At 44.6% G+C, this 26,573-nt stretch overlaps 1 protein-coding gene across 1 annotated transcript in view; it reads right to left on the reverse strand.

Moving 5' to 3' along the window:
- The window catches only part of NUP210 (nucleoporin 210), a 49,544-nt gene extending 23,815 nt beyond the window's left edge, over positions 1–25,729 (reverse strand). The window contains exons 1-17 of the mRNA XM_066557860.1: positions 25,149–25,729; positions 17,412–17,548; positions 16,518–16,649; positions 15,595–15,691; positions 13,979–14,129; positions 13,519–13,651; positions 12,625–12,783; positions 12,102–12,170; positions 11,702–11,808; positions 10,558–10,698; positions 9,247–9,384; positions 5,975–6,130; positions 4,490–4,688; positions 3,748–3,893; positions 2,620–2,841; positions 1,239–1,412; positions 72–264 (exon numbers count right to left, since the gene is read on the reverse strand). Of these exons, the coding sequence (XP_066413957.1) occupies positions 72–264; positions 1,239–1,412; positions 2,620–2,841; positions 3,748–3,893; positions 4,490–4,688; positions 5,975–6,130; positions 9,247–9,384; positions 10,558–10,698; positions 11,702–11,808; positions 12,102–12,170; positions 12,625–12,783; positions 13,519–13,651; positions 13,979–14,129; positions 15,595–15,691; positions 16,518–16,649; positions 17,412–17,548; positions 25,149–25,729 (2,935 nt within the window). The remainder of the gene's footprint in view (positions 1–71; positions 265–1,238; positions 1,413–2,619; positions 2,842–3,747; positions 3,894–4,489; positions 4,689–5,974; positions 6,131–9,246; positions 9,385–10,557; positions 10,699–11,701; positions 11,809–12,101; positions 12,171–12,624; positions 12,784–13,518; positions 13,652–13,978; positions 14,130–15,594; positions 15,692–16,517; positions 16,650–17,411; positions 17,549–25,148) is intronic.
- Between the last annotated feature and the right edge of the window lie 844 nt (positions 25,730–26,573).

Genomic DNA, 26,573 nt, shown 5'->3' on the forward strand with positions numbered 1-26,573 from the left:
GATGAGACATTGCCAAACAGATTTAATCCTAACCTTCAAACAATGAAATGCTCACTTCAACCCACTCATACCATGCATTTTCTTCTGACCATTGTCCTCTTCCTTCAGAGTCAGCTCCATTGGCAGCTCCAGCTCAATACGAGCAATGGCCTTATTTGTGGATTCCCACACAACACTAAGAGAGCTGAAGTTATCAAATTTCCTGCCTTGCTGGTCATAGGCAGCCAAATCCAGTATTGGATTACGGTAATTGGAAACAGGGACCTGAAAAAGAAGGAATATTTTGAACTGAACAGATACAACACGATTCTTTAATCATTAAAGGAAACGTATGCTGAGTTCCATGAGGTTTGTTACAACATCAATACATGAGGAATGTTCATTAAAAGGAGCCATCAGTGCAAGGCATTAAGCTGTGCTCCAACAGCCCTGAGATTATCTCAGCTGGTCAGAGCAGGGTGCTGCTAACCCCAGGTGGGTTCAAGTCCTCTATGGGCCATTGAGAGTTGGACTCCATGACCCTTGTGGGTCCCTTCCAACTCAGAGCATTCTGTGAATCTCTGAACTCTAAGGGGGTTTTACTGGAGCATGGGTTTGGGGTTTTTTTAGCCAATGAATTACCTTAAAACAAACAAACAAAAACCCCAAAACAACAACAAAATTGAACCACAGCTCAACAAAATTGTTTTTAGACTTCAAACAAATTACGACAAACACTGCTGTTTGTTAAAGCTCAAAATTCTGGTGTTGCTCTGGTGAAATGCATTAGCAACAGCAGTGCACCAAGGTAGGCTGACACATAATGGAGCCAGAAAAGCAGGTGAGCTCTGAGGTGGCTAACAATACACAAAAGTCTCCTTCTCCCCTTGTTATTACATAGAAGCTCTTTAAAATTATTCGTTTTAGGGAACGAGGATGACTTTTACATTTGCCTGGGAATATTAACATGACAAAACGTGGTTTACTCAGCAGCCAACATGTGACAACACCAGTTAGGAAGAAAAACAGAACAGCAAAGTTCTTTATGCCTGATAATCTACACATATCCATTGTCCATTTACTGCAGGACCCCCCCAGCCTGCCCTGTGCAGGAGCTCCCAAGGGCATCAGTGTGGCCACAGCTCCAGTTACTGCTCCTCTTGCAGCAGCTCAGATGCTTTATTTCACACATGGAGCTCCAAACACTGATTTTTTCAGCTGTAAGATCACCTCCTTCTCCTGCCACTTCCCAGGCTTACCACTTGCTTGTTCTGCTGGAGCAAAGGGCAGGAGAGATCCAGCTGAGGGCTGCCATAAACAGGAATCAAAGTCAGCCGGGAAGGGACAGCACAGACAAACTTCACCACAGCAGGGTCAACCACTGGGAAAGGGTTGGTGACTGTGGGCCTGTTCCCAACTGTTAAGGTAATAACCTGAAAATAGCAAATGAGGAAAGAGTTGAGTTCGGGCATGCTGTATTTCTGCAGGTCTCAGTTACACTGTGATACCAGAATGAAAAGCAAAAATAAAATTCTTGGGGATTTACAGCACTATTAAGACAAAGGAAGATGTAAAAGGGGCAGCATATTTCAAGAACAGGTCTTTATGAAAATACTGTTCCTGGGAACTCTTCCTAGGTATTCGTGTTCATTACTATCAAATTTGATTCAAACAACAAATCTCTTGTAACTGAAAAAGGAAACAGCAGGTGCTCTTGCAGAGTGAGAACAGAACAGCCCAAAGGCAACATTTATAGTCACTTCAGTGTGTTTAAAAACACCTCATCTTTTATTTTCCACTCCTTTCTTAGCCTTCAGCAAAGTGAAAGTGGATGCAAAACCAGAGAAGGCTGAGGCAGCTCTGGGCACTTGCCCCATCCCCCCAGGCACTGGCAGAGTCACACAGGTGTGACATGCTGGGGACAACCAGCCTTGCACAGACCTGCACACCAACACCAAGGCCTGTTCCTTGTGAATCTGCACTTACAGAAACAGCTCCACTTGGCTAAGTGTCCACTGAGGAAATCAATGAACCTGGCAGCCCAACCAAAATGCTTAGGCCTTGCAGAATTGCAGGAGGAAAACATTACATTGAAGCTAAAAGCTTCATGGGCTGAGGAGGGTGAGTACAGCAGGAGAAATCACTTCTGTATGTTGGTGAGTTGGACACCAGTTGGACAATGAGCATGGCCACGCTCACCAAGGCTGCACAGAGAGCACAGCAGTCAATTCTGTGGCTGCCATTTGCTAGAATAAGCAGAATTACACTGGGAGGTAACACAGTTAAGAGGAGCATGTCAGACAGAGGAGTCAGCCTGCTCAGTAACCTTCTGCTCTGATCCTGCTCATGCAAACTGAACCTGCATTCATCAGGATGTTTAATGCATCCTACAACATAAGGCTTCCACAACTTGGGTTTATACTGCAATAAACCCATCATAAACCACTTTTTAACATAATGTTGTGAAATGCTTGCTCTAAAATCTGCATCATAATGCATAAACAGTGTACTTACCCAAGTTCTTTACTGGTTCATTATAAAAGCATCTAGCTACCTAACAGACATATGGCACCATAAAGCTGTCTGGAGCCAGTTCTCAGTGCCTGATGGAGGGCAACAGCGAGCCCTTCTGGCACTCACCTGCTCTCCCAGGCTCCTGCACAGCACCCTAAGCCAGTGCTGGTTGTTGTTTCGAGGTGTGGGAGGTTCAAGTAAAGACAGGGCAATGCTTTCTGCATCCTCAGCAGCAACATTCCTGAAGAACTTGGAAGGCTCTTGGACCCACGGCCTCGGTCCTCCTTCAAACAACATATCCTTAGAGGAACCCAGAGTCACTAAAGTGACAGATGGTGGATCGATAGCCTGTAATCAATTAATTAATTAATTAAAAATCAATCATCTATTTACACCGTTTGGTTGGGCTCTGCAAAATAAACCTCCTTCTGAATGGAACAGCTGTACTTGGATAAGGCTGTGATTTCTCCCATGCAGTGGTTTGTCAGCACACTTAGTGAAAAACAGAGCTGCACCAAAATCCACAAGGATTCTGTCCAGCTGGATTAGATTCAAAGGAAGCCACGGATCCAAAGACAAGTTTTAGCTGCATTCTAATCACATCTCTCTCGTGGAGAATTACAGCAAAAGGGAGACCCTTAATATATTCTTCTGAGCACAGAGAGATAGTATTCTGCTACACTTTTAAATAAGTATTTAAAATGAATGAAATTATGTCAAATTGTACTTTCACTTGACAGTGCTCTCTCCAGAACAATTCTGTGTATGTAGCTATTCTCCTACACAAGTTTTACTTCAAACCTATCTAACAAATTCTGCACTGATGTGTATCCCTGGGACAGCCTGGGCTGCTCACCACCACAGCAATTAATCTGACATTTAGTACACAAAAACCATTTCCAGTTTGTGTTTCACAACATCATATTACATCATTATAACCACAAATCTGAAGGATTTGCACTAACATTTTTTCCATATTGAGGGAAAGCTATGGTGCAATACTCAGACTTCAGCCTGCAGTCAGTGCTAGGCCTCTGCAGATGAGGTAACAAAGCAGCCTCTTCTGTATTTCCATCTATTGACCCCAGACTCAGCTTCTTTCATATTTTCTTCACTGAACCAGCCAGTGGTGGAATGTAAACCCACCCACCTCAGTTTTTCAAACCTATTCCTTACACAACCAGTTCCCTGCCATGCAAAGGTGTTCCCGTGCTGGACCCTGGATCTCTCCAGGAGCAGAGGAAGCAGACTCACTCTCAGTGGGAGATAGGCGGCGATGGTGATGCTGGCACTGAGGCGCACGTGCCCGTGGGTGTACACAACCACCAGCCTGGTGTACCCCTGAAATTCAGCCTTCACCCTCACTCCACTGCAAAAATCAGCAGTTGGCTTAAGTCTTCCTGTCAGATAAATTAAAAATATACAAGAGCTTATTTGGAAAGAAATGCCCAGGCATGTTCATCAAATTCAACATGGCTGTTTGAAGGAAGCCTACTAGAAAGATGGAGAGAACTTTTTACAAGGACACGTAGGGACAGGACAAGGGAGAATGGCATCAAGCTGAAATATAGAAGGTCTAGATGGGATACTGGGAAAGAATTCTCGGCTGAAAGGGTGGTAGGGCTCTGGCACAGGGTGCCCAGAGAAACTGTGGCTGCCCCTGGATCCCTGGAAGTGCCCAAGGCCAGGCTGGACAGGGCTTGGAGCAGCCTGGGACAGGTGAAAGGTGTCCTTGCCCATTGCAGGGGGTGGGACTGGATGAGCTTTTTAAGCCCTCTCCAACTCAAACCATTCTGCATAAAAAAGCATAAAAAAGCAAACACATCTTCAAAATAAAACTACTTGGACCCCCTCCCCTCTGAGGTTTGGCACTTCTGTGGGGATACTGTACAGAGCTATGAATCAGTGAACAAAGGGAGAAGTGTGACTTGGTGACTTGGGAGAGGTGTGACCTGACACCAGTTTAGCTTCCATCCCAGGGAGGGAGTTAAAGCACCTTCCAGTGGGCTGAACACGCTGGGGTTCTCCAGCTCCACCAGCAGCTCCAGCTGTGAGCAGTCGCTCAGGGGGAGCAGCTCCCCCCTGTCCACGCTGGTCCGGCCACTGATCCTCAGGGGCAGCTCCAGCACCTGCCCCACGTGTGCCTCCACGGGGCAGGGAGTGAACTCCATGGCGCTGGGCTCGCTCACGTACACCTGCAAGGACAGGGCTGGGTCAGTGCTCTGCTCCCACAGCAGCCTGGGGAGCCTCCCCTCTACTGCTGCTCCTGAAACTCTTCTGCTTTACAGACTTTGTAGTGTGGACTAAGCTGTGTGCTATCTCCAGGAGGTTCCATCACCAGCTGGGAGAGGTTTAGCATCCATTAAAGAATCCACAGATTTCACAGCAATCACTGTGATCAAAGCTTTTATTTGCAGTATCTTTAACTACTTAATCTTCTGCAACTGGCTTCAGGATACCAAACCATATGGGACAGAGTTAAAGCTGTAATCTGTGTGGATTAACTACTCCTAAAACTACTACTACTAAAAACTTGTTCACTGAGGTCAGTAAACAGAACTCTGAAGAGCTGTTCCACAAAGCAAGCAGCTCCTAACACAGGAAAAAAGGCATTCAAAAATAACCTATTCAGATTGTGCAATACACTGCTCTGAAAGCTCACATGGACAGAAGGTTTCTTTCTATCTTCAGGCTTTGACTTATGTTTGAGGATAAGAAGTTTTAGCTGAAAAAAAATCATTCCTGTGTGTCCAGCTGGTAACTGCTGCACTGGTAAAAAGCAGCATCCTGGGTTGTTCAGAGAATTATTTCAGAGCAAGTGTGTAAGCTAAGTTCTGAACAGATTTTAATTAATGTCACACCCTTCTCTTTGAGGCCACCATATGTACTGTTCCTGCATTCTCCTCACTCCACACCACTCACTGACCATCATGACCTAAGAACAGGGGATGGTCTGCAGAAACACCACAATATTCCTCTTGGGAGCTATATTTTTCATTGCCATTTTCTCCTAATTTTTGTAAAATATTGTTTTCTCTTGGTCAGCTCAGGTATCTGCAGTCAGTCTGCAGCACTGTGCTCACTTCAATTACTTCTCGAGACAGAAATTTCCTTGCACATCCTGATAACAACTGTCACCCTTTGGTATCAAGGGAGAACACCCACCTATCACCCTACAGAATGAATTTTTAGTCTGGCTTGTCTGCTTAGATGGCCAGGCCTGGAGTCAATTACCATTTCCTTCTTGCACTTAAAACTTCCAACAGGGAAAAAGACTTGCCAAGGAAATAAGGAAGAGGCAAAAATGGCAGTAAAGTTAATGCACTGGACAGTGCTGGATTCCCTGAAGCACAAACTGAAATTAACCCCTCAACCTGCCACAGGGCAGGAAGTAGAAGGGGAATGCCTATGGCATTCTCAGTGCCTTTGCTGTTCCCAAAAGCCATATTCAAAACCAGTCACTGAACAATGAATCTCTTACCTTCATTTCTCCATAATGCAGTGGATTCCGCACGTCAAGTGCCTGAATAATGCTGAGCCCAGGCTCACTCCCCGTGGTCATCACTCCTTTGACTGTCACTGTGCCTACTGCAGGGTTAGAAGAGGACCAGCTGAAGTTGCCACTTCCACCCTGAGCCTGAAATACAGAGGGGAAAATCTTTCAAACATTTAATCAAGTACCTGGCTCTCAGATTCCACAGCTTTGGATATTTTGCATGAAAACCAGGAATGCACTGAGAACAGGACATACAAATAAAAAAAAAACATCTCAGAACTTAATAAGCAAGAGATACGTAAGATTTGTACCCTTCATTCCTTTTCATTTCAGCTTTTCACATGCCAAAACAAATGTCAAAAGTTCCATCAGAGTAAAACACAGGTGAACACTGGAGCTATTTTTTAATGTATATTGTTTTAATTTCTTTAACTTCCTTTAACCTATTTCATAATTAAAATTTAACAAGGTGATAAATCTCGTCTAGAGGGACAGTGTGGAAAACAAACAAATCTCAATTATGCAGGAACTTAGCTAGTAATTTTTACCAGGGAAAGAGAACAAAAAGAAAATTAAGAGGAGGGTAATTTCCCCTCTTCCTTCCTCTGAGCACGTGCACAACCTGATTACAGAAGGACACAGACAAATTAATAAATAGGTAGTGGTGGGTTACAGGAGATGCATGGGATGTGGTGAGAAAAGCTCAAAGAATCCAAGAGCTCAGCATATTTGTAAAGGTATTTTAGTTGAAACAGGGAGATGAGCAGAAAACATAAAACAGAAATACCCAATTCTTAATAACTGTATGAAGCTTCATGAGGGTCCCTGCCATAAACCCCAGACACCTCACTACATTTTCTCTCTCTGGCAGTCAGTCTGCACTGAGGAGAGGAAGGGTAAAGCTGCTTCCCCTGCAGCCTCATCATTACCCAGAGCCTGGCAGGAGCTCCACAGTGCTACTGAGAGCAATGCCCTCCCCAGGAACCTCCATGTGCTCAGCCTCACACAGCTGGCACTGCACCTCTCGTGCGTGCACCGAAGGAAGGCAACAGAAACCACCTCATTAGCACAAATATGAACAAAGCAACCCCCAACAAAGCAGACAGCTGCCAAAGGAAAGCCTGCCAGGCATTCTGATACCATCTGGAGGGAGTTACTTCAGCTATAAACAGAATTTGGCTAGAATCAAAAATCCCTTTCCATTTATTTTCAGAAAAACTTTATTCACCCATTTGAAATAGCCTGACTGAAGCTATGGAGTGGGAGGCAAACTCTGATGGAGAGGCAGGAACAGCTGAGCTTGTGAATGTTGTTGACCAGTGGTGTTGTGGGATGGAGAGACCAGAAGAAAGGTCGCAGTTTCAGCAAAATTTCAATCTTGGGAGAAAAAAGTTTCTATGTTTTTACAGAAAAAGATCAGAGTAAAGTAAGAACAGTGACACAATTATTGCAGTACCATGAAGGAATGTTCTCTAGTGAAACACTTCATTATATATGCAAGATAAGGTGAGAATAGAACTGTGAGAGAGGTAGGAAACAAAACCACATTACCTTTCCCTTACTGGGAAAACTCCAGTGGAATTATGAAGTACTGAAAATGCAGATTTAGTACTAAGCATTTTTACCACACTCTGCTGGTGTGGTCAGGAATAGCATGAAGTAAAGCAAACTAATCCCACAGAACACACAAGTAGAAATGCAGGGCTTAACTCAGTGGAGCTGGCTTTAGATTTCCACTGGAGAATGCAGTTTAGTCCTGTGAGACTGATTCTCTCCATGGAGTCACTGCATCAGTAAGGCTGGAAAAGACCTCTGAGATTATCAAATCCACCACTGAACCACATCCTCAGGTGCCACAGCCCACGATTTTTGAGCCCTTCCAAGGATGGTGACTCCACCACAGCCCTGGGCAGCCTGTGTCAGTGTTAGACAGCTTTTCCTGTGAAAAATTTTGTCTAACATCCAATCTAAACATGAGGCTGTTTCCTCTCATCTTGTCCCTTGTTACCTGGGAGAAGAGCCTGGCACCAAGTGTTCTGCTGCCTATTTGGATATGGTTTACTTAACACAGATCCAAAACTGAGCACCACCTTATGCTAAAAGGGAGAGGAAGGAGTTGTGCATTCAACACCTGAGTGCAGGGTCTGGGTATCACTGGCTTGGGATAAGAGGCTGGGCTGAGAAAGCACAACTTTCTTTTCCCTACTTAGACTGGAGATACTGGATACTGCAACAAAAACCATTTGTTTCATGAAGCATAAGGAATAACTGACAGCTTGGGAGCACAGACACACCTAGTAAACATGGAAATCATCCCTTCTGTACATGAGCTGTGGCCTTTGCCTCCCTGGAACTTTGTATTAGGAGCACGAGGTATGTGGCCAGTGAGGAATACTGATGTCCAAAGCTGGCAGAGTGCTGCTAATTAATCTTGCCATGCCCTTTTTGCAGTCACTTCACACTCCCATTCATATTTCCCATCCTTGCCAACAAAGGGCAGCCTCTAATGATTGCTGTGGATCTTTGGATATAGGATGCTCCTGGAATTCCAAACCATTCCAGGCATATGTGTGTGGTGCATGCATGAGGGAGAGAGAAAGGGAAGACAAGATGTGGAAGTCAGTGGAGTTTTTTATGTTTGTTGGTTTCTTGGTGCTTTTTCTGAACTGAATATTAATTCCTAGGGTATTCACATTTTTTAAACATGATTCTTTTGCTTGGAGGTTCTTTCTTGAAAAACTGAAAGGCAGCAAGAGGCTTCAGAGAAAAGAAAAACAATCCTTATTTTATTTGTTTCTTCCTGTGTTCATGTAGAATGTGCTTAGAGATTGCTTACTCCAGGTGATTGCTTGATTAAACTCCAGTGTGAGTTGTTTTAACTCATTGGCCAATCAGGGCCAAGCTGTGTCAGGACTCTAGAAAGAGTCACAAGTTTTCATTATTATCTTTTTAACATTCAATAAGTATCTTTTCTGTATTCTTTAGTATAGCATAGTATTCTTTAATATAATATAATACAGTAAAGTAATAAATTAACTTTCTAGTAAGATAGAGTCCTCCTCATCATTCCTTCTTTCATCGGTAGCCCTGTACTTACAATAAATTCCTGTAACCAATGTCCCATGAAGTTCCTCCAAGTTACATTTTGGATGCCACCATGCCTAAAGTATCCAAAGTCGACCCTGGCTCAGTGGTGTCATGCCCCAGTGTGCCTGCCTGAGACACACTCCCTGTAGCTGGGTGCTTCTTTGGCATACCTGGATGGTGTACTGGTAGACTCCTGCTTTTGGCTGCCAAGGAAACATCAGAATGCTGGGGACAAGAGATATTGGAACATAGATCTCCACATCCTGCTGGTTTTGCACTGGAACTGGTAAGGTATGAACACCTCCATCCTGCAAAGTGCAAAAGCACAGTGTTATAAATGGCACCACAGAGCTTCCCAGAGTTAATGTTTAGTCCTTAGGTACAGACAAGTCCTTGAAAACACCTCAGAGAGGAAGGAAAACTATTTAGGACCACTTATGAACAGGAGTTCCTAGTGAGCAAACAGCTCCTGGCAGCAAGGTGTGCCACTGCATTAAATGAGTACTATTGCTATAAAGATCCAGGTGCCCACATTAATTTAAAAGGCAAGAAGAAATACACTCTTTCACAGCTCCTATTTTGAGACCTCATTTGGAGAGAGCCAATCTGGAGGCTCAGTATTTCCTCTTTGCTCATCCCACTGTGTACAAAATTCAGCCTGAAAGTGCCATTGCTCAGCCCCCCAAACACTGGCCTTCACAGCTCTGCTGTCACTGCAGTGCCACAACCCTCTGGCACAACACACTGTTACTGCAGCTCTGAGGCAAAAACAGCTCTCAGGGGATGCCTTTCCACTGAAGAGAACATCTCTGACACAGAAAATGACCGTGGCTTATCACACTGAAGGAGCTACTAAATCCTGCTCAAGGAATCACTAAAATGATTTCACAGCAAATGGGTTGAAGTGTTGAATTTTCAAGCAAAAGCAAGTCACTTCCACACCACGTGCCCTAGTTAGCCATACATTCAGCAGCCTGCCCAACCAGCAGAAAGTTAATGAATATTAATTTGGAGAAATGTGCAGGCTGATACATTTGGCAGATTGTCATTCCAGAGTTTAAGGTCACTTACCAATTGATAGCAAACTTCCCCAATGTAACTGACTGCAGAACAGGGCCAGGGTATGAGTGATGATCCTACCACAATAAAGTGTAAAATTCCCTCAGCCTGTGAGAGGCCCCTTGCCCAGCACAAGGATCTGCCACGAGAAAAGAAATCAGTGCTGTGCACCACTGCCTTAACAGGAGTTTGCCACATGCTCGGGAGCAAAATCCCACAGTCTTTAATTTAAGCAAATCCTCTGTTGACTCAATTGACAGTTTCCATGAAGAAAGGATTTTAGAATTTGGTTCTTAATCTGTTCAAACAAAGACAGCTCAGCCCCATGTAATTCTTAGGTTTCCTTTTGCTAGGAAGTCACTACTGCACAGCTCAATTATTTTTAGGCCTACCAGTGAAGCAGAGTTTTCACAAAGACACACCTGATCAACTACTGATGTCAGTGCAGCATCAATCGTGGTCTGCCCTGCCTTCACAGCCATCACATAATGATAGGACCCATTCAGGGAGGACTGCAGCACCTCAAAGTGTTCTTTGGACAGCTCTGTAGTAATTCGGATATTCTAAAACCAAAACATGAAACAGAAATTGCCACAGGTAACTGACATCAACGGAGGACAGAAAACCCTGAACACACAACAGGTCAGTGAGCAAACCACTGTTTAATAACACAGTTCAAGACATGCTGCTGGAACTGATCAGAACTCTCCCTAGGGAAGTTTCAGTCTTTCAATAAGATTTTACCTTTAGACATAACATTAACTCTACAGAAAGTTTTTTCTTAAACTATCAGCAACACGTAATTTAACATGAAAGTACCCATATTTATACCACTAAATAATTCATATTTTACAGTATTCTTCTAATTTTTTCCTTCTTCAACACAAAAGAACACATTCATTTATTGCCTCAACAGTACACTGCTGAGCTCTAACTCAAACTCAGATCTGTATCCAAAAAAGCAATTGTGGCAAATAAAATAATATTCTCCTAGTTTCAATACTCTGAAAAGCAACAATTTAATAATTTTTTTCTTGTCTCAACTGAACTATTTAAATTTCATTACTTTTGCAGTTTTTTAAGAACTGTGTATACTTGCTACCTGGTATATAGAATTTAGGAAGTAGCTCTTCCCTATGAGGGTGGGCAGGCCCTGGCACAGGTGCCCAGAGCAGCTGTGGCTGCCCCTGGATCCCTGGCAGTGCCCAAGGCCAGGCTGGACAGGGCTTGGAGCAGCCTGGGACAGTGGGAGGTGTCCCTGCCATGGCAGGGGTGGCACTGGATGATTTAAGGTTGCTCCAAGCCCCATCCAACCTGAAAGACTTTGTCCAACTTCCATTTTTTTTCTGTATCACTTAAGACTCCAATAATTTCACATTAATCACCCAGAGTGCTTTATTCTTAAAAAGTAACAACAACAAAACAAATTGAAAAATAGAAAAGGCAAGGAACAACAAGCTTTGCACTGTCCTGTCTTGATGCAAATAAGAAACCACTCAAATAATTTCAAAGCAAGTTGGGATTTAGGAGACAGTCACTGAAAAGTATCTAAACATTTCAACTTACATCAGATAAATACACCTTATTGCTTGATTTATCATACACGTCAACAGTAATTTCATAAAGTCTGCCTGTTTCCAGGACCCATCTGTCACCTGGATGAACTGTAAATCCTGCAAAAGAGGAAATATTGAACAGCACAAACCAACAGCCTCTTTATCTAATGGAGAAAAGCATTTTGCTTCTGGTGCCCACACACTGCAGATGAACATTCATTATTTTAAACTGCTGACTACAGAGATAAAAGAAAGTACATAAAACCTATTTCACATTGAGCTACTTTTATGAATAAAATTACTTTTCTGTGAAAACTAACACTGAACGGAAGCGTGGAGCTACAGCAAGAAAATCAGCAACAAGGCCAGAAACTGCATTAAGCAATCAGGAAGAGTGCAGCAATACCAACCCAAATATGCAGGAGGCACCACGTAGACAGTGCTGTTGGGCAGCCTGGACACGCCCTGCATGCGGATACCTGAGGCTCAGTCAAGGAACACACAGCCTCTGCACAGGACCAGCATCCTCCTGGGACTCCTCGTGCCTCTCTGGCTATTGTACAGCTGAGTGTACACTAAAAATAAACATTATCCCTGCTCCACTGCAAGGCAGTGAGCTCTTTGGAGAGATCTCACTAGAGAATATAATGATTGAAATATAAAAATTAAATAAAGCCCCAGACATTTCTACAGTGACTGAGGGGAACAGACACGATTTAAGTGATCTTTTGCCAACCTAATTTGTTAAAACATTCCAAGGCATCAGACAGCTCTGCTGAGACTGAATTCACAGCAGTGCTGCTTTCCATGGCTCCTGATTTCCAGACTCTCGATACAAATGAGGATAACTTGATCTTCCTGTGTTGCCAAGGATGGAAAGCTTGTGTCCTGCCACAGAGTGGTGGCTGGAGAAGCATTCCCAAGGAAGGATACTCTTGTGCACCAGGATGATGTTGGTTTGGCCCTGCTGCAACGCAGTCACAGTGGATGTTGCCTGGTCCAGCTTGGCAACTGGCCAGGAGGGATCTCCCTTGGGATGGAGGATGTTGTTCTGGAGCTGCAGCTCGTACTGCTCTGATGGCATTGCTATTTCTGGAGGTGAAACAAAACATAGGAAACAATAAAAGTAGGTGTGGCAGTGTTTAGCTGCTGCTAATTATTGATGATTATTTTTTATTGATGCCTAATGCACATACTAAATCAATATTTTCAGTGTCTTGTAAAAATAGCACTTCTGTCATCACATCAACACACACACAAAAAATGAGCTTCTTGGCAAATTTAATATCTGTGAAACTGCAATTCTCAGCTAATATCATCTCACTATTTAGACCTAACATTTAACTGATTTTCAGCTTCAAAAGAAAAAAAAAAGACAAGGGAAAAAAGGAGAGAGGAGAGAAAACTCAAGGCACTGTATTTTGAAATGGGCATAAAGCCAGCTAACCCACATTTACAAAGGCTTCACTTTGTGGAGCAAATCCATTTGCCAATAAAATATTTCCTGTTAGAAAAGTTACTAATCTAAATTTGATTTAAGTAAGAAAGTCAGTCAGTTCCTTAGTGACTGTCAACATCTAAAATGACAGTGTTAGTTCCTATTTTAAGTTAACCTTGTCTCTACATCCTTGAAAAATCTGCAAGAGTATATTCTTAACAGTCACAATTTTTTTTTGACTGAAAGAACTAAGCAGCTGTATCACTGTGTGCCTTAGGAAAACAGTATTAAACATTAACAAAGAAGTTTAAACACAATTAAAAATTTCTCAGCAGTTAAAAATTCACACAAAGCATTAAAAAATAAAAATATATGAGAACAGAACAAACCTGTGATCTTCCCTTGCCTCAGTTTCTGCACCCTGTACTGAATTGATGTTCCTACCAGAAGATAAATGTCATATGCTGGATTTAAAAGGATATTTTCCAAAATAAGCAATCTGACTTCTGCAGGCTGCACATCCTGTTGATGGAGGGGGAAAGAAAAGTAACCACATTAAAAGCAGCTCATTTGTTTGAAGCAGACCATGCAGCAGGAACTTAGAATCTGGAAGTGAAAAACATTATTTGCTGCAATTGGCTCTTTAGTTTTATCTCGACTTTTGTCACAACAGGACAATGCACAGGACAGTGACTGGTACAGAGATCTGCTCTGTGCACACAGTGCAAGAATCAAGAAAAAAATCATGTCTCTATGAAGATCATTTTGGAGAATACAGAAAAACTTGAGACAGATGCTCATTCAGACATTCAGAAATCCATCTTCCCTCCTGACATTCAGAAATCTTACCTTATAGATGCTTTCCTGAAGTCTTGCCTTTAATTTAGAACTCCCTGTTTTCATTCCAGACACCAGAATGGTATCTCCTTGCTTGGCAACTTTTTCCATTTCCAATATATAGGAAGGTGGGATGTAAGTGGATTCTAAGAACTTGAGTATACTGAAAGGTGAATAACAAAGTGAACAGAAAATTGTTAAACAACCTTTGTAAACCCACAGAGAAACACCACCAGCATCTACTCACAGTCAATTTTAAGCCAATTTAAGATGTTTGCCTGGGACCAGATATCCAAATTTTACTCATTCTTTGAGGTATCTGCAGCTAATTTCTGTGACAGATAAGTTTGTCTGAAGCTTGCTTGTGAGCTATCAGAAGACTGCATATGTTGTCTACAATGACCCCTCCAGTTTGTTCAGTAGGTGAGACTGCAAAAACTCTCTATGTTGTAGAAGAATTGATGTGCAAGACCCAAAGCTCATGTTTATAAAAGCAAACCCAGAACATAACTCTGACCTCCCTCAAGAAGCCAGGATGTATTTAATAAATGAATATGAAAATCATCTACAAGCAGAAAACTTGTAGTAACTGTTAGAAATTTCAGTGAAAAGGGACAGAAGAGAGGGAAGGAATTTGCCATGAATGGGCAAATGAGAGGAAATTTTGGAAAAAGGAGCATGTTTTACAAGGTGTCACCTTCTGTATGCACATGATCTGCTTGGCTTCATGTGCATTTTCAGAGTAAAACCAGTAGAGCCATATGGAGAACAGCTATGGATATTAACATTTTCATGACAATTTATGATTTATTTTGCAAAGCTCCACCACCTGTAGAACATTTTAATGCTATCATAATTATGCTAACAGTAGAGCATGTATCAATATTAATTTGGTTAAAATCGCATCAGCAAATTCTTATACTGAAAGAAAAAGCTCCATATGTACCAGGACTTGGGATATCCAGTCCCACTAAGCAATTCATTCTGGCTCTCACTTGCAGCTTCAGGTGTATTATGGGCTTAGCAGGCTTTCCCCAGCCAATGCTGCTTCTCTAAGGCTGCAAAATCAGTTTGTGTTTGCCCAGGGGCAAAGTCTTGCTGGCTCCCCCCCACTCCATCTGCAGTGTATTTGGAGACTGAGGATGGAAATTGGCTGTTAACCATTGTGCTCTGTAGGAGAACTGGTTTCCCCCAAGGAATCCTATTTCAACACCAGAACTAAGTGTCCACTGACACCTGAAACTCTTAACATTTGGAGAGCTCCTTTCTGAAATGGAAGGGGATTTTTATTCCTTAAAAAGCTAAAAATAAAACTCTGCTGAAATCCTGAGATAACAATCTTACTGATAAATCTTCCTTTTGCATGAGATGTTCCAGCAAGATCAACAACCGCATCTGTTTATTTCTAACCATTGCATCAGAGCTACCAGAGCTGCTCACCAACACTATCAGGTAAACTGAACAGAGAACAAAGTGCCCAGGCTGTTAAGTTAAAAAACTCAACCTGAAACAACTGACCCTTAACATTATAATTTTAGGCATCAGTTCAATAAACTGCCTAGATGTTGGGAAGTATTTTTTACACATCAGACTGAACAAACCTTTGAGACCAAAGGAAATTACTTTACCGCAGAGCGTTGTGGGAGTCTGAGAAGCCATCGGCCTCTGGGTCCTTCACCACTGTCCAGTCAAACACCAACCCTGCCAGAGTGCTGAAAGTGTTTCCTACAAATCAAACAACCAGATTAAAACAAAAACAGAGGATAAGCATAGAGTCTTCCTGGAACATAAACCATGACTTATTTCCCTGGGAAATTTCTCTATTTTATCCCTACAAGAAGAACCATGAAGCACCCTCGAGTTTGCACAACACCAAGCCACAAATCCAGCACTACACATAGGATAAAAACAAATTTACTTTTCATTATTAACGTATCACCATATTTCACCGGGCATTCATAGTTTACAAACACAGGTGGGATGGTCACAGTAACCAAAACAATTAATTCCACCTTTTATAGCAGCTTGACACATTATTTCCCTTCAGTAGTTGTCCTAAAAATCCCTTGCTTGGAGTCCTATGTGTGCACAAAACTTGATTGTCAAAAGCATGCAATTCTTAACAGACCATGGCTCTTTTTCTGATGCTACAGACTACAAAAAGCAGAAGTTTTCTGCTCCTATTAAATAACAATGCATTCACAAATGCACTGACTCTTACGAGCCTAAATGGTGTGTCCCAAAAGTAACTGTTTGTGTAGTAATTAAACAGATTGAGCGATAGGTGATTGTTCTCAAACATCACCTCTGAACCTCCTGTCAGATACCTGACTGTTCACAAAAACATCCTTTTGCAAAATTCTTTAGACTACCTCAGTTCAAAAGAATAAAAAGAAAAAAGGACAATTTCACAATGTATTATCCAGAGAAACTCCTTAAAATTCTCCACTTGGCTTCAAACAATCAACAATGTGAGAAATAGAGCTAGTGCATCTATCAGACAGCTAGAAGTTTTAATATATATTTAATTTCCTACAAGCAGATCTCTTACCTTCTGAATCCAAAGCATGAATTTTGAGCTCCAGTGGTGAATCCTCAAGGTAGAGCTCTCTTGTTGTGGACACAACTTGAATGCCATGAATTAAATCAATGATGGCATCACAGCGAATCACTTGTCCAGTCACTTGAAGAGACATCAGAAAGAGCACAAGAAAGCACAACACTGCATGTGCTCATCAAGAACAACAAGAAGTCAAGATGCACCTCAAATTTAGCCAGTGACACAAGACACTGACACTGAAGGAACTGAAACTTGGTCATGACCTCCATGAAGAAACTCGTGGTCAAACGGTGGCTCAGAAAGCAAGAGAAACAGTTCCCTTCCTCACTGGACTGCAGAAACTCTGATTTCCATCTACACTGACAGGTACAGTGGGAGTTGTCTGGGAGTGCTTATGCAGACTTGCTACAGTGCTCTCATGTCCCACAGAAATTAAAGGCTCTTACCCACAGCCAATAAACACCCACAGACTCCTCCAGTTAGTGACTGCACAGCATTGAACTGGCCATCTGGTTGTGCCTCTCTCTCACTATAAAAGCTAACCAGGTATATTGCATGACAGACACAAAAGCAACTTCCACCTCTTTCAAACGTGAAGTATCGAAATTTGTGTTAGTCATTTTTATTAAAAACTTTTTTATATTTCAGTCACCCCCTCGATTTGTGGATATGGGGGGTCAGGGGTTTTAAGAATTACCTTTTTCCTGGGTGCATCATTAAAATCATTACCACTTCTCTGAGGCAAGCAGAAGTTAAAACCCACGCCCACGGGAAGTCAAAAATGACTGTGCATAGGAACTGAAACGTGCCTGTGCACCCCTAGATGTCACCTTTGTTCCCTGCGGACGGCGGGATGCCCGAGAGGCAGCGGTTGCTCAGACTCACGTGTGTCCTCGGCAGAGATGATGGTGGTGAGGCGCGTGGGCTGCGAGGAGCGCGCCTGGACCAGCGCTCTCTGCGAGCAGCGGACGCCGGCCGGCCCCAGCGGCTCGATGCTCGCCACCTCCGGCCGCGTGGAGGACCTGCGGGGGGGGACTGTCAGCACTCCAGCACGGCTCTGCCCTCCGCCCGCCCCAGCAATTCACCTGGACGCGCTGCGTGCTCAGCAGCCGCCTTTGGGAAGAGCTGGATGGCAGCAGCTCCTCGAGGACCCCCGCCACGGCAAGCACAGGCAGCTGAGCACAGGGAAAGCCCAGGCCAGAGGCAGGGCAGGCAAGCTCAGCATTCTCTCCACCAAGCACAGAATCAACCAACCTTCCCCTAAGCCCATGGAGCAGGCCAGGGCATTACTTAGTGGAGCCCAGCTCTCCCTTCCAGTGTGCCAAAACCGTCAAGATAAAACAACAACAAGAGTTGGAAAGTTATTAAAAACCAAGCCTCTTCAAAGAAAATCTGAGCAGGCAGCAATACACATCTGAGGGGTAACTGCAGTGAAAAGTTCCAGCAGCCAAAGCCCTTGCAAATCCCTCCGGACCTTCAGCCCTGTGCCCGGGCAGGGAGGGAACAGCCCCCGCTGTGTGCCCGGGATCCGCTCACAAGGGCCCTTTGAAGGATTAAAACAATGAAAGCAAGCACTGATGGGTGACAAAGCTGCTCGGGAATTGCTTCTCCGGATGATGACAGCAGCTCTGATGAAAACGCTATCTGGTAAATGCAATCTAAAGTGGGCACTGGATCCCTCCAGTAAAGATGGGGAAGCTGGATGGGTTTGGAGTTTTTTTCTATAAGATGTACAAAAATGCCTGCCTGGGATGTGTGGGGAAAATTCTCTAACCAACAAGGAGCAGGATGGGAGCTCCAAACAAACAGCAATGTCATGTATGCCCAAATCCCCACATATAGATTTCACCTCCTTCTCTTGCCAGCACAACCAACAAATCCACACCAGCAAAAAACTGAATTTCTCCTTAACTAAAATCCTATCTATTGAAAACAACACATCACACCACACTCAATTATCTGAGAGTTAACAGCTGCAGCCCAGGTGAGCACGGACCTCTGCTGTAGTCACTGCAATAAAACTGCAAATCCTGTTTCAACTCTTAAGCTCCCAACAGTATTTTGCTTGCATAAGGAGTAGTTTTAGAGGATTTTGAAACGACAATACCAACTGCTGACCCAGAATTTCAAAGTACTTTATCTGATCAAGGAAAAAACAGCCCACAGCAGTATGCAATGGGCAATTTAAACACCAATTAAAAGCTTAAACCTGAAAATTGTTTGTTTATATCTAGTCTATATACCTAAACAATGGACCCAAATATGTGCATATTTTTTATAGTAGGTTTTACACTGTTCCTAAAATAGCACGATTTTCTGTATTAGTAGCACACAGCTTTATTCTAAAAAATTAAAATACATTTTAGAGTTTAAAAGTGAGCAATTAGTTATTTTCCTGTTCTGTTGTTCTCAGGCAACCATGAAAGAGTTTTCCAACACTGACAAGTTTCTTTAAACAATATTAGCATTCACAAGCAGTAAGGCTTTTCCTGTACTTGCCTGGTTGGCTTTTGAAGCTGAGCATGTGCATTTGACTTAGTCTGCATGCAGGTATTTTTAATTAAGTATTATATGTAGGAAATTGACTTTTATTTAGCTCTTTACACTGCTTAATACTTTCTACCATTAGATTTTTTGTTATTAATTTGAGGATTGTGCATTCTTGCAGTCTAGTATTGATTGTGTTTACAACACAACAGGGGTTTCACTGTGGTTTGTATTTGTTCTTTTAATATCTGGCTATGAATTGTAATACAAAACCACTGCAGTTTGCACTAATAGCAGTGTTGTAAAACGGAATCTAATTACAGGATACTTTTCAGACTAGAAAAAGGGAGGAACAAAGATCAACAAAAATTAAATTTTAACTGTAAACATACATGCACTCCCCAGTTTTAAAGGAACTTTCAAGCTTTTACAGCTAAAAGCCAGTCACTGCAGTAGAGAAACAGATTAGACACTATTTGGCTTCTAGCAGTAGTTTAAGAGGCAGAATATTAGCTGAATGTCTTTTTTCTAATACAAATTTTACTCAAGTGGGCCTTTCTGAAGCTTGGTTTCGTATTGATTCATATTTAAAAACAATCTGCACAAGTAATATTTTCTCCAGCAGGACATAGGAAGTATCTGATGATCCCTCTATCATTCAGCAATATCAGAAGCACATTCTGTTTACAGCTACCTGGATGCAGGGCCAAGAACAGAGAGGCAAAGGCATTAATCAGCCAGGCTGGGGATTACAGCAGCACTACACTGGGATCACTACTGGGTCCTAGATGGGCAAGAAAAAGAAACTTCAGCTTTAAGTGACAAAAAATGCAATTTATATCCCCTGCCAACTACAGCAGCTCTTCAGCAGCGTGTCAGTGTGTGACATTGAGAGCTGGGCTTGTCAGAAGGCAAAATTAGATCCTGAGAAGCCAGCAATGGGAAGCATTTCTGGCACTTGCTCTGGATCCCATGCCAGCGCCTGTAAGAAACAGCAAGGCAGGGAGGAAGCACTTGAAAGAAGAGTGAGGAGGGAAGGGAAAAAAAGCTCACAAAAGTCCCCAATTTGTATTTCCCTCAGAGTAAAATCCTACTTGCTGAGGAATGAATGGCACCGGCAAAGAGGCTGCCAGTCCTCGTGCCAATTTCTGCTTCGTTCACCATTTCCATCCCCCTCCAGGGCCCCAGACACAGAGCCAAGATTGTATCCACACATCTACCCAAGCCCATGCCTGTGTTCTTCATTGACTGGTCTGTAACACCACATGTCAATACCTCAGCAGATTATACTTCATTTATTTATCAGTTGGTTCAAAGATCAGGCACCTATTCCTGTTCCTCTCCCTGGCAAGTCTCTGTTGATTCTCAAGGCCCCAGTGTTTTATACTGTTGTGCCAGCTCTTCAGACCAAACTCAGCTGACTGAGTCAGCAAAAATCCACCTCTGTGGAGCTGCACCACGACTGTCAGTTGATCTGATCATTTAGAATTTTATCAGGCATTTGGGCCAGTATGCAGTCAGAGGGAAACTGGGTAATAAAAGTTTCCAAGAGTTTGGGAAGATTGGACTGATCAATACACCAGGGACATTATATAGTCACTCTTGGGACTAAAAAATGACCAGAAGTCTAAACCATTTATTTCATGGGTGTTCAGCAATGAAATGTTGGCCAAAATGAGTAAGTCCCTAATCCTTCTGTCTGCCTTAACAGACAGGTGATGCTCAGTCTGAGAAAAAGCTTTTTCCAACAGTAAATTTGCACTGATATTCACACATCAGCTAAGGGAAAACAACATTATTTCTTGTGCCTCCTGGGCTCTGTCAGAACACTTCTACTACAGACTCACACCCCCTGCTCTGGTTCTGAGCCAACACTCTCAGGTAACACACACACCTGAGCCACAGCAGCACAGCCCCTCTCACTTTACCACCGAGCACACCTCAAACCAACTCTGAGCTCCTGCTGGCACTTCCAAGAGCCTGAAGCCCTGCTGGGAAAGCACAGCCAGGTGACTCAGGGAGAGGGAGAACATCCTGCAAGGCCTTACAAGAGGGAAATGCAGAGTAGGTGAGAAATAACAAACGCTTAAGATGTCACTTCACAGTATGGAAGTTAACAGTATCTCAGTGAGATACTGTTAACACAAAGCATTTTTCAGTGAGAGTCAGTCAGGTTTTTTTAGACCCGTGGTAAAACAGGTGATCCAGGAAACAACACAACTCCCAGATAGCCAGGGATGAGACTACTGGTCTTAGAGCAAAGCAACAGATCTCAGTGAACAACATTACTGATACAGGGCTTTAAAAGCACACAAGCCAGCACATGGACAGTAAGATCAATTTACAACAAAAACATGACAAGTTAAGGAGCTAGAAAATGAGCTTTGCCAGCCAACTACTGCAGCAGCACACTGTGCAGTGGGTTTGGGCTCTCTGGGATACCTGTGCATCCCACAGCTCCAACACCACTCGGCCACAGCATCTCTCCCTTCACCACTGTGCCACCAGCTCCTCTCCCATGGCAATTACCTCAACACAAACCCCTCAGTGAGGGCTTCAGGAGCACACACAAACCTTTCATTAAGGTGGCAATAAACTCCTCTTCAACTCCACCAGCCCTCACCATGTATCTCAATTCTACACTCCATGGAATAATGAAATATGTAAACATATTTGTACACTGCAGATAATTTCTGCTACAAACACCCAGCCATGGAGAGTATCTCGGGGGGAAATGGTTTTTTTGTGGATGTGTTCCCCTCCTCCTCTTGACAATGTTATTATGGTTTGACAGGTTTCAAGGAGAAAATTCTGCTTCTGAATTTCAGGCGTAATTTATGGATTAAGGTAGTTAAAAGACAAATACAGATGCAATATAAATGCTAAATATATCTGCACAGACTGTATTTTATGCCTGAAAATAAGACCATGTACAATATTTACAGATGGAAATACCGTGTGCTTTGAAAACAAAGCTTTTCCCAAAAAATAATTTTAACATAAAGGCAACCCAAACTCCAGAAGGCATGAGCATCTTGAAAATCAGAAAATACTTTAGAGCCATGCTTGTAACTTTACCACTCCTCCCAGTCTGCTGGGATGATGATAGAATTTGACCTTTTCCCTCTCAATCAGTGGAATTCTCAGACACCACTACAATCACTTTGAAAATATCCTACTTTCAGAGGTAAACTTGAAGGCTGAAAGGGAAACTGGGGAAAAAAAAGGTCACAGCATGCTATAGACTGATCTTTCAGGAAATTGGACACTTGCCTTTGAATTCTGAACGCTTGAGATGAGTAATGCAGACCTTCAAAAGGTGTCACTTGCTATCAGATGCTGCTGAACAACCAGAACAGCCCTCATAGGCCACCTCTAACCCCACAATCTCCCATATTACAAACCCCCAGTCCCCCCTCCAGACACAGAGGGTCTGAATCTGACCACTTCCATTCAAATCCTTGCTTTCATGCACACAAACACACCCATCATTTCTCAAATGTGAGGAAGAGTCACTCCTTCCCAAGCCATTGCATTTGGTACTTCTTAAATTGCTCAGTTCAACAGCCCCTGTCCAGTAGCAGCTCCTTGAGACAGGAAGCACAGGAACCCTGCCAGCAAGGGGCTGTGCTGCTGCTCCTCCAGACACATTTCTTCCTAACCCCCCCAGTTCCAGGCCTGTGGGAAAGGATGCAGAGGGAGAGAGCCCCAGATGCAACTGCAGCCTCTGCTCAGGCACACACACACAGCTCCTGCTTCCTCCAGAGGGTTTGCTGAGCACACCTCGAGTTTCACAACCCACATCCTGCCAGGCCTTGCAAAGCAGAAGTGAATAAATGCCCATTTACAAGCCACAGAAAATAACAGCACACACAAGGTGAACCAGGTGTAATTTCCTTAATTCTCAACCAAAATTCTTCTCTGAAGGGCAGAGGGAGAGGATGGAAAAGGATGTTGAGGTTTGTCTGCATGAGGGATATGAGTCATTGCTGCAAACAGCACCAATAGCACATGCTCTGAAGTGCACAAAAATCACCTCCATTAGAGATACGAATGTGAGTCAAATCTGGCATTTCTCTGGAGAACAATCTTACATCTTTTCATCTGCAGACTTCAGTGAGATTAGCAAAGATCTCCATGCTTCTGACAGCAGGATAGCACCTGGCATGTGCAGGAATGGCTGCAGCCAACCCAGCATTACCTCACAGCTCACTGGCAAACAGGAAAGGGCATCTGTACTTCCAGATTTTACTAGTGCTTTGATGAGTTTTGGGGTTTAGCTTTATACAATGTACTTTACCTCACAAACCAAACCCTTTTAAGGCTCAACAACCTTCAAAAATTCGAGTAAGAGAAAAAACCCGCAGTTGTGAGATTTTCACTAAAGCAGTCCATTAAAAATTAAATTACATGACCACAGGCAGCTCATCTAGTAACTTTCATTTTGTTGACTTCTGGATAGAATTAATTACTGCTCTTCGGCATAAGCACCCTCAAATACATAAATTGTAACAGACCAAAGGTTTGTACCCAGCCCAGAGACAAGAAGTATACAACAACCAAGCAAAGAAATGAAGAGAATAAAAATACAGCCCTTTAAGATGCATTTCAGCAATTGCCAAACACAAAACTGAAAACTGCTACACGCATCCATCTGGCACACATGGAAGTATCATCCTAAACATACCTCGACTGCTGCTTCTTTTTCAGGTGGGTACCTCCTGCTCATTACTGATTAAGTTGCTATTCTGGAGCTCGACAGAAAGGACAAGGAGTTGGCAACATTCGTTTAACATGAAGACTACTGTGAGCTTTCTAAATTTGCACATGCTGAGGGACTTGCCTTCAGCCTCTGTGCTCAACCCTGCCCAGTCCTGCCCCCTGTGCGAGGCAGGAAGGGGGATCCCAGCCAGAAGTTCCTGGAGTACATCCCACGTGCTCAACACTGAGAAAACCGGAAAAGCTTTCACTTTGAAAACTCGACTTCACTGTCCCAGGTGAAGTCTTTAGGGTGCTGTTACCCACACTTAGAGCAGCACTGAGAGGCTCCCGACTTAGCTACGACTCATTTATGTGCACACCCTGAGCTCAAGGCTGCCAGGACCTTCATTACCGACTACAGCAAAAGAAAGGGCATTTCCACACCAGAGGCAGAGTTCTGGGTGCTGTCCCCGCACACGTGGGACTGTGGCCATGTGGGCAGGATGGCACTGTGGCCGTGTGTGTCTGTGTGTCTGTGTGTGTGGGGTGGCACTGAGGCCATGTGTGTGTGTGGAGTAGCACTGTGGCCATGTGTGTGTGTGGAGTAGCACTGTAGCCATGTGTGTGTGGGGTGGCACTGTGGCCATGTGTGTGTGTGGAGTAGCACTGTAGCCATGTGTGTGTGGGGTGGCACTGTGGCCATGTGTGTGTGTGTAGTGGCACTGAGGCCGTGTGTGTGTGGAGTAGCACTGTAGCCATGTGTGTGTGTGTAGTGGCACTGTGGCCATGTGTGTGTGTGTGGAGTAGCACTGTAGCCATGTGTGTGTGTGGAGTAGCACTGTAGCCATGTGTGTGTGGGGTGGCACTGTAGCCATGTGTGTGTGGGGTGGCACTGTAGCCATGTGTGTGTGTGGGGTGGCACTGTGGCCGTGTGTGTGTGTGTGTGGAGTGGCACTGCAGGAGTGCAGAGCAGCAGGGTGAGCACATGGGGAGTGTGGAAGCAGAGTGGGCACGGTACGTGGAGAAGCAGCTGGAGTGTTTGGGGGGTGTGGGGTACAAGGAGAAGCAGGTGGACACGTGTGGGGTGTGTGTGTGGGTGCACACGGGGTGTGAGGCACATGTCAGGCACGGAGCCATGGCGGGAAGCTTCCTTTACAAGCAGGGACCTTCTGCTCAGGGCCCAGCCTGCAGACACTGCCCCCCTCCAGCGGGTTTAACCCCCACTGCACAAAATAAACAACCTTTCCCCTCAGGGATTATCTCCATGTCTGCTCCCGCACTGCTGGGCCGCCCAAACCCACCCGCAGCGAGGTAAAAGCGGTGAGAGAGGGCCCGGCTGCCCCGGGAGCCGTCAGGCCCCGCCGCGGGCGGAGGAGCCGCCGCAGGTGCCGGCGGGGGGAGAAGCGGACAAAGGGCGGCGGCACCTGCACTCACCATCGGTAGCAACCCTCGCTGGCCTCTAGCGTGAAGTTGACGCGGGTGCCGCGGGTGAAAGGGAGCAGCACCTTGGGGGTGTTGAGCTTGGAGGAGGCGGCGAGGTGCAGCAGGAGGAGCAGAGGCAGCGCCCCGGGCGCGGGGAGAGCCATGCTGCGCGCCGGCGGGACCGTGCGGGGCGCGAAAGTGCGGCGGGAGCGGCGCGGCGGGGCCGGGCCGGGCAGGGCAGGGCAGGGCGGCCCGGGGGCAGGGCCTCCCCCCGCCCTCCGCCCCCCGGGGCCGCACCGCCCTCCCTCGGGGGAACTCCAGCGGCGCCAACAGCGAGGCGCTGGTGGTTTGAAAAACCTCCTTTCCTCCGGGCCTAACCCCAAGTATCTCGTAGGAGTCGTGCTCCAGACTCTTCCCCGGACAGGCTCCAGCACCTCAATGTCTGTTATGTCGTGGGGTACCAAAGCTGAATGCAGGATTCGAAGCGTGGCTTCACCCGAGCCCAGCGCAGGGGGACGGTCGCGGCCCTGGTCCTGCTGCCACACCAGTGCTGGAGCAAGCCAGGTGCCATTGGCCTCCTTGGCCCCGTTCATGCTCCCCAGGCACACTGGTGCTAACAGCTATGCTAAGCTACAGTTCATTCCTTGTCGTAGCATCTCAGAATGGTTTGGGTTGGAAGGGACCTTAAATCACCGACTCCCACCCCTGCCATGGGCAGGAACACCTCCCACTGTCCCAGGTTGCTCCAAGTGTCCATCCTGGCCTTGGGCATTGCCAGGCATCCAGGGGCAGCCTCAGCTGCTCTGGGGCACCCTGTGCCAGGGCCTGCCCACCCTCACAGCAAGGAATTTCTTCTTAACATCTAAGTTCAAAACATCTCTCTTTCAGTTTGAAGGCATTCACCCTTTTCCTGTCACTCCAGGTCCTTGCAAATAGCCTCCCTCTATCTTTTTTGTCAGTCCCTTAAGGTACTCGAAGGCCACAGTTAAGTCACCCCAAAGCTTCTCCAGGCTAAACAAACCCAATTGTCCCAGCCTTTCCTTGTATGAGTGATGCTCCACGTGTGGAGGATCTGCCTGTCCTTACCTATGAGAGAGGGATGGTACATGTATGCATCAGGAAAATGGATTTCAGGAAGAGCGTAAGCTTCTTGGAGTAAAGATCATGAAATCCTGCCCAGAAGATCAGCCTGCTGCCCAGGGACACCAGCTAAGAGTTTACCCAGCTCTAATTTAGGTGGTATTACCGAAGTTAACCAGTTCTCATTTATTCTAAGCAAGTAAACTTTTCAGGATGTTCTCTTTACATATGAGCACTTTTTGCACTATTTATTCAGCTTGTGTTTTATTTATCAGTACCTCAGCAATGCTGTTCCACTTTCTATCCCAGAGGAATGTGTACTCCTGGACGGTTCACTTCTCCCTGCAGCTTCTGTGT

This window comes from Molothrus aeneus, chromosome 12, assembly GCF_037042795.1.
Source record: "Molothrus aeneus isolate 106 chromosome 12, BPBGC_Maene_1.0, whole genome shotgun sequence".
NCBI lineage: Eukaryota > Metazoa > Chordata > Aves > Passeriformes > Icteridae > Molothrus > Molothrus aeneus.